This window comes from Meles meles, chromosome 18 (genome assembly GCF_922984935.1).
Source record: "Meles meles chromosome 18, mMelMel3.1 paternal haplotype, whole genome shotgun sequence".
Classification (NCBI taxonomy): Eukaryota; Metazoa; Chordata; class Mammalia; order Carnivora; family Mustelidae; genus Meles; species Meles meles.
Window position 1 is genome coordinate 16,632,825 of NC_060083.1, and position 8,901 is coordinate 16,641,725.

At 41.4% G+C, this 8,901-nt stretch overlaps 1 protein-coding gene across 1 annotated transcript; it reads right to left on the reverse strand.

The window, feature by feature from the left end:
* Positions 1 to 6,917: 6,917 nt before the first annotated feature.
* On the reverse strand, positions 6,918 to 7,868 carry LOC123929849 (olfactory receptor 3A2-like). The gene has a single exon (XM_045985942.1). The coding sequence runs from the start codon at positions 7,863 to 7,865 to the stop codon at positions 6,918 to 6,920; it is 948 nt and encodes a 315-aa protein (XP_045841898.1). The 5' UTR covers positions 7,866 to 7,868.
* Between the last annotated feature and the right edge of the window lie 1,033 nt (positions 7,869 to 8,901).

Sequence of the window (8,901 nt, forward strand, 5' to 3'; positions counted from 1 at the left end):
CTATTAGGGGAATTTCCCTGGGTGAGGCACTATGTACAGTTCTAAGTGCTTTCTATTGTATTTCTATTTCTATAGTCCGTTATTCCTCCCAACCCTCACTATGAGATGGATATCTTTTATAATCCAAATTTTGTAGAAAGAACATGAGTCACATAAAGTGGTAGGGGCAGGATTTTAACTCAGATCACAAGTAGGCAGAGAGGCAGGCAGAGAGAGAGGGGGAAGCAGGCTCCCTGCCGAGCAGAGAGCCCAATGCGGGGCTTGATCCCAGGACCCGGACACCATGACCTGAGCCAAAGGCAGAGGCCTAACCCACTGAGCCACCCTCAGTCTCTGGTGATAGTCCCAGCTCTTCTGCTCACCTGATATGTCATCCTGAGCACATCTCTTATTATTGCTTTTGAGACTTTGGTTGCTGCACCTGTAAAACCAGGAGGTTTGACTTGCTCAGTAACTAGTAAATTCCCTTCCATTTTACACAAGAGCAGAGGAATGACCATGAGAACACTCACCTGTAACCACACGTAAGCCAGTGAAGTTGCATGGGAAGGGATGTAAGGGGAGCTGAGAATCTGCAGAAGCTTGGTCAGCTATTCCAGGGGGTCAAGAGGAGGTATATATATGGAAATTAGATTTAAAAAAAAGAGGTCATGGGACTTCACCATAGGGCAATCCTCTTGTGTCCTTAAAATTGCCCAAGAGCAGGGGAGGAGGAGGTGGGGAGAGCTAACTAAATAATACAAGTCCTAATAAATAGATAGTAGTAAAACAGTGGTGCCTCATACCTCCGAGGTGATTTAGAATTTCTCCAGATCTTTATCTCCATCTCCCATATTGATCTATAAGGATAAATGAGGCAGTTATCCTAATAACTCCATTTAACAGAAGGGGACATAGGGGGATCTTTGCTTTCCCAAGGTCATTCAGGGAATTCCATGGAGTCAGCACTGAATCTGGGTCCCCAGCCTAGGTCTTGATCTCCCAGATGTCTGGTCCAAACAGGATTTGGGGCAGAAACAAGCTGACTCCTAAACTGGGGATGAGGAGGAAACCTGCCTTGGATCTGGGGATGAGGAAGAAACCCAAGAGAAGAAGCAAGGGGCACCTGGGTGGCTCAGTGGGTTAAAGCCTCTGCCTTCTGCTCAGGTCATGATCCCAGGGTCCTGGGCTCGAGCCCCACATCGGGCTCTTTGCTCAGCAGGGAGCCTGCTTCCTCCTCTCTCTGCCTGCCTCTCTGTCTACTTGTGATCTCTATATATCAAATAAATAAATAAAATCTTCAAATAAAATATATCAAATAAATAAATAAAATAAAATCTTAAAAAAAAGAGAGATAGAAGAGGCAAAAACTGGAGATGCCCTTTCCAACTTGAAATTTTTTTTTAAAGATTTTATTTATTTATTTGACAGAGATCACAAGTAGGCAGAGAGGCAGGAGTTAGGCAGGGAGAGAGGGGAGAAGGCTCCCTGCTGAGCAGAGAGCCGGATGCGGGGCTCGACCCCAGACCCTGAGATCACAACCAGAGCCGAAGGCAGAGGCCCAAACCACTGAGCCACCCAGGCACCCCCCAACTTGAAATTCTTAATGAATCCCCAGGAACAAAATACTTTCCCCACTAGGGCCTTGTTAGTGAGGGCCACAGGCCCCCCTTTGGGACATTTGGGAGTCCCAAAGTGATCCTGAGAGAGTTGGTTGAAGCACTGTGCTGTGCTGGGAGGGGCAAGGGGAACCCCTGGGAAGTTGTCGCCACCATGATTATCTGGGCCAGGTCCTTAGAAAATAAGAATTTAGTGATAGAGATGGTGAGAGAGGAGATCAAAGAGGTTGTATAGTGTAACCCTTGGACTCTTATGTCTTCCTCATTAATAATTCACCTAAGCCCACGTGACAGCATGCTCTCCAGGGAAGCCTCCTGGACCTTGTAGATGGATACACCTGCTCTTCCAGCTATTAGTAACTACGAAACCCGTTGAACCCCAGTTTCCTTATTTGTGGAATGAGAGAAATATCCTCTTGAAAGGTTGTTGGGTGGATTAAATGAAATAACACACGTAGAGTTCCTTGTAGAAGACTACCAATGTTATTAACGTGACAATAATTGATAACATGTACATGACCCCACACTGTAAGATTTATATGTACCAAACCCCAACAACTCTGTCAAGTAGGTATCTTTACTACTCCCATTTTAGAGATGAATGACTGAGGTTCAGAATGACTCAGTAATTTGCCTAAGGCCATATACTTAGGGGTTTTGAGGAGTTGGGGTTCAAACTTTGTCTGATTCCAAGGTATATGATATCAACAATTATGCTATGTGATTGACTCTTCCACCCCTTTCCAATTAACCCCTGTCCCCCCAACAATATACTTGTTTATGCCATTGTTTGTGATCAATATTGCTTCTAATATGCTATGGACTGTGCTCCAGGATGAGCCTAAGGCATCCTACTCTCTGTAATAGCAGTCTCTCACCACCCCAGTAGCTTAGTCCACGGCACTGAGATTGACTTCCAGCTGCTGCCTCCAGCATAACCATCTTGCTCTCCAAATATCTGCTTATTTTCACTGCAAAGAATTATGACCTTGACTCAGTGCACTTATGCCTCAGGTCCTGAGTCAGAGCTCTCACCCAGCATCACCAGGATCAAACTGCTGCTGCACGTTGCCACATAGACCCAAGCCACCATTGCCCCTTGTTATTCCTGGGCTAGCCGCTGCAACATTTCCCTTCCCTCTCTGAGCCTGCATCACTGTGAACCCCAGAAACCCAAACCCTAGTTCTATGGGAGAGCTGCACTTGTTCATATGTCAGGCTTCAGCACCATCCCCATAACAAGAGCACTTGATCCCAGGACCCTGACCCTGTGGCCACCATGACTGCCAGCCCACCAGACCTGGTGCCAAGAGGGATCCACTCAGCTACAGCTTACCTCCATGGGCAAATCGGAGAGCAGGAGAATGCCAGTAGGCTTTACCACCAAGGACCCCAATAACGTTTGGGCCACTAAAGACTCCTGTGGTCTTTGCCAATGTTGAACTAAAAAGCATTTGCATAAAAAATGAAGTCATTAATAAATTGAAAAGGCAACCTATGACATGGGAGAAAATATTTGCAAGCCTTATATTTGATAAGGGGTTAATATAAAAAATATATAAAGAACTCATTCAACACAATAAGTAAAACAAATAACCCAATTTTAAAAATGGACAAAGGATCTGAGACATCCAAATGGGCAACAGGAAACTTGAAAATGGGAGGGAGACAAACCATAAATGACTCTTAATCTCACAAAACAAACTGGGGGTTGCTGGGGGGAGGTGGGATTGGGAGAGGGGGAGAGGGCTATGGACATTGGGGAGGGTAAGTGCTATCGTGAGTGCTGTGAAGTGTGTAAACCTGGCGATTCACAGACCTGTACCCCTGGGGATAAAAATACATTATATGTTTATTAAAAAAAAAAATTTGGAAGGGGAGGCGAGCCATAAGAGACTATGGACTCTGAAAAACAACCTGAGGGTTTTGAAGGGTCAGGGGTGGGAGGTTGGGGGAACAGGTGGTGGGTAATGGGGAGGGCACGTTTTGCATGGAGCACTGGGTGTTGTGCAAAAAGAATGAATACTGTTACGCTGAAAAAATAAATAAAATGAAAAAAAAAAAAAGAAAATGTGCTCAACATCACCAATCATCAGCACATTAAAACTATCATGAGCCATTACCTCACACCTGTCAGGATGGCCATTATCAAAAAGGAAAAAGCTAGTAAGTGTTCGTGAGATGTGGAGAAAAAACAAACCTTGTGCTCCCTTTGTGGCAGTGTAAATTGGTAGAGTCCCTAATGGAAAACAGTATGGGATTTCCTCTAAAGATTAAAAATAGAACTACGGTATGATCCAGCAATCCAACTTCTGGCTATAGACATGAAGTAAATGAAATTACTATCTGAAAAGAATATCTGTACTTCCAAGTTCACTGCGGTGTTATTCACAGTCGCCAAGATGTGGAAATGACTTAATATCCTTTGACAGATGAGTACAGAAAGAAAATATGATATATAGGTAGGTATTGATATACATGCACGCACACATAGTGCTAAAAAACACGCAAATGGAACTCCTGACTCTTCTTACAATGAGGATGGAATTTGATAGCATTACACTAAGTGAAATAAGCCAGAAAGAGAAAGACAAATTTAGTATGGTATCACGTTTACATGAAATCTTTTTTCAAGTAGAGAGAGGGTGGGGGAAGCAGGTTCCCCACTGAGCAGAGAGCCCACCCAATGTGGGGCTTGATCCCAGGACCCTGATATCATGACCTGAGCAGAAGGCAGAGGCTTTAACCCACTGAGCCACCCAGGCACCCCTACACGAAATCTTAAAAGCAGAAAAAGCAAGCTTCATAGATATAGAACGGTGGCTGCCAGGGACTGGCAAGTAGGCAGGGCAACATGGGGAGAGTAGGACATAGGGCACAAGCATTCAGTTATAAGATGAATAAGTTCTGGGGATCTAATGTACAATATGGTGAATCCAGTTGATAATTCAAGTATACTTGAAATTTGAGTAGATATTAAGCATTCTCACCACACATACACATATACGAGATAACTATGTGAAGTAGAGGGTGTGTTAATTATCTTGTTCTTGGTAATCATTTCATGTGTGTGTTTACATATCATCATGTTGTACACATTAATATATACAATTATATTTATCAATTATTCCACAATACGCTTGGGAAAAATTAATTCCCAGTGAAGAAGTACTAATGAATTGTATTGGTTAGCTCAAGCCTCCATAACAAAATAACATAGACTGGGGTTAAAAAAAAAAAGATGGTTTAAATTAAACAACAGAAATTTATTTTTCACAGTTCTGGAGGCTAGAAGTCCAAGGTCAGGTGCCAGCATGATCAGGTTCTGGTGGGGGCTCTCTTCCTGGCTTGCAGGTGGCTGCCTTCCCACTGTGTCCTCATGTGGCATGTTTCTTCCTCTCTTACCGGGTTAGGGCCACAACCTAATTTAGCCTTAATTACTTCCCAAAATACCTCATTAATACTTCCTAATTAATCTCATTTAGCCATAATTATTTCCTAAACACCCTATTCCATATATAGTCACACTGGGGATTAGAGCTTCAACATAGGAATTTTGGTGGGACACAGTTTAGTTCCCATCATGGACAATAAACATTTGAAAATATATTCAACCTTATGTGATGTCAAAGATACGGATATTGAAATAATAATTGGTTTTTTTCAACCATTACAATTTCAAAATTAGGAGAATTTATTTTAATAGTTACTGTTTACAAAGCTGTGGGGAGCAAGAAGTTTTACTTACCACTGTAACAATAAAAGAATGAATTTTTGTGTGGGATCAGGGGAAATATATATAAAATATAATTACATATTAATAATATATATTATATATTGTATATATTATATACTATATATAATATAAAAATCTGTTTTATTTTTTCAACTCAGTAATCTTACTAATTAGAACTTATAGAAATGCTTGCAAGATAATAAAAAACACATCTTTGAAGAATATTATTTCTATTATTGATCATAATTATAATAAATCGAGAAACAATGTAAACTATCAGAAGAAATATGGTTTAGTAAATTATGGTTAACTCATAAATTAACACTAGGCAGTTATTAAAATAGATAAGGTAAGTTTTTAAAATATTTTGATAGGGAATAAAGTCTACCAAGTAATGTATAAACAAAAAAGACATGGCATAACATGCCCCTATAAATATGACATACACATATATATTTTTATGTTGATACAAAAATATGTAAATGTATTTATATATGTATAAACAGCTAGATGGGAGGCACCAAATTCTTTTTTTTTTTTTATTTGACAGAGAGAGAGATTACAAGTAGGCAGAGCAGCAGGCAGAGAGAGAGAGGGAAGCAGACTCCCTGCTGAACAGACAGACTGATGCGGGGCTCGATCCCAGGACCCTGAGATCATGACCCGAGCTGAAGGCAGAGGCCCAACCCACTGAGCCACCCAGGTGCCTCCAAATTCTTTTTTTTTTTTTGTACCAAATTCTTAATAGCGGTTTCTTCTGGAAATTGAATTATGAAGGGCTTGGGTAGAGAGGTTGAAGATTTGACTTTCATTTTCTACTGGTAAAATTTTGTTTTGTTTTCATTTTTATAAACATAATTTCTAATGGGAAATTAAAAGCAATGAATGGTGTTTCCATTTTAGAAAAAAAAAAAAAAGAAGTCCCAAAGGAAGTATAAACTCTTCCTTTATATGTTGAATATATTATATAATTATATAAGTAATATATAATATATTTATATATATAAATATGATATATTTATATATAATATATAAATTATATATAATTATATAAATGAATATATTATATAATATATAATATTCCCTTATATGTTGAATACCCTAGAATCCTGCAATGTAGACAGAGTACTCAGTGTCTCAAATTATACTATACTAGGTCTAGAATCTTGTGTGGGACCCTGATGTCAAAGCAATTTGGGGAAGCTGTTTCAGGGAAACCCAGACAGGTGGATGTACTAACACTTGGTACCAAGCTGTGACTTTCCATATCCCAGTTTGGAGAGAGTCTTTCCTGGAGTCTTTTTGGGGTCTTCAGCAGAAAATAAACAAAGGTTCTGCCTGTAGGACCATGAGTCTCACAGCTTGCAGAGCTTCCTGGGTCCCACCTCCGTCTGGAGTGGAAAGGGTATCTAGGACCAAAGGCAACTAGCCAAGGATTCTGGTCAACAGAACCTGCACACATATTATTAGGTAGAGCCTCCCTGGGGAACAAGAAGTCTTACTTCCTAACAAAAGTCATTTTGCTCAAGGAGCTAAGAGAGAAGGAAAACACTTGCTGTGGTTCTACTCTCCTGAATCACTCCTCATACAAGGGCTCGTTTCCCTGTGAGCACATGCCGCAGAGCCCCCTGCACATCAGGGTTCCGGAGGCTGTAAATGAGTGGGTTCAGCATGGGGCTAATGACGGTGTTGAGGATGCCGATCCCTTTGTTCTTGTCTGAGGCCTCCACTGAGCCCAGCGTCATGTAGCTGAAGACACCGGTCCCATAGAATATGCCCACCACAGTGAGGTGGGAGCCACATGTAGAGAAAGCTTTCTTTCTGCCCTCAGCAGAGCGAATTCGTAGGACTGCAGCTGCCACATGGATATAAGAGGTGACAATGAGAATCACAGGTGCACCTGCCATGAGGATGCCCAGACCAAAGAGCAGCAGCTCATTGAGTTGGGTGCTGGAACAGGAGAGCTGAAAGAGCTGTGGGAGGTCACAGTAGAAGTGATTGATCACATTGGGACCACAGAAGTTGAGTGTGGCTATGGCTACTGTGTGGGTCAGTGCATTGGTGAAGGCTAAAGCCCAGGACACAGCTACCAATATCCTCTGGACTGTCTGGCTCATTCGGGTGCTGTAGGTAAGGGGCTGGCAGATGGCCAGGAATCGGTCATAGGCCATGGCTGTCAGTAAGAAGCAGTCCACACCAGCCAACTGATGAAAGAAGAAAAGCTGTGTGAGGCAGGCTCCATAGGGAATTGTACGCTTGTGGGACAGGAGACGAGCCAACATCGAGGGAACAGTGACGGTGATGCACCCAACATCCAGCACTGATAGGTTGCCCAGGAAGAAGTACATGGGGGTGTGGAGTTTAGGCTCCACCAAGATGGCAGCCAGGATGCTGAGGTTGCCTCCGACTGTGACCAGGTAGGCAAAGAGGAAGACTACAAAGACAACTGGTTGTAGCACTTGTGTCTCCACCAAGCCAAGCAGGATAAAATCAGTAACAGCTGTTCCATTGGTCCTGGATTCTAGGTCCATGGGTCTCTGAAAGAGATCAGTGTTCTCAACTTAGTTATTCAAGAAAAATATATCAACTCCCTCTCAAATGCCTAGCCCCAGGGTAAATTTCCAAGTGTCCCTAGTGAGTATTTTCCCACTCCTTAGGCCATACCTCACTCATTATCCCTCTGTCTTCACCTCAATGTCCTCACCCAAGTTCCAGGTGAGTTACACTACTACTACCTTGGAACTCCCCCTTCCTGTAAAAGATATATAAATCCTGTCTTCCAGTGCTCCCTAGAATCAAGGAATGAGGTCCTCCCACCAACAACCTGTATGAAGAGATTTAGAGAAATATGATGCTAAAAGTAAAAGTGAATAATTAGTAAATAGAAACAACAGAAGAATGTATCATAAGTCCTTGTAAGTATATTGCAAAGGAATAAATATATGGCAAATAAGTAAGAAAAATATCAAGATAAACAAAATTAAGAAGGGAAAGGCAGCAGGTCAAAAATAAATCAAATAACTTTGGTATACTATCTGTTCCTAAGTCTGAACAATCGATTCAAGAACAGTCCCCAAACCAAATAAACCAACTACAACTGAAAAAATAAAAGGGGGCAGGGGATAGTCAATAATGTACTTCCTGGTGAAGGCTCTAGGCTCATATAATTCTTTTTTTTTTTTTTAAAGATTTATTTATTTATTTATTTGACAGAGAGAGAGAGATCACAAGCAGGCAGAGAGAGAATGAGAGGGAAGCAGGCTCCTCGCAGAGCAGAGAGCCCGATGCGGGACTCGATCCCAGGACCCTGAGATCATGACCTGAGCCGAAGGCAGCGGCCCAAACCACTGAGCCACCCAGGCGCCCCTAGGCTCATATAATTCTTATACAAATTATTTTAAACCGTCAGTGTAAATATAGCTTTCATGTAATATAAAATTTCCTTAACTTAGGGAAAAAATTGTGATTTTTGCCTTCCAATTGATTTAAAAAGTTTTAAACTTATTTTAATTTTTTATTTTATACTATTAAATAATATTGTTAATATTATATTATAATTTTTATTTT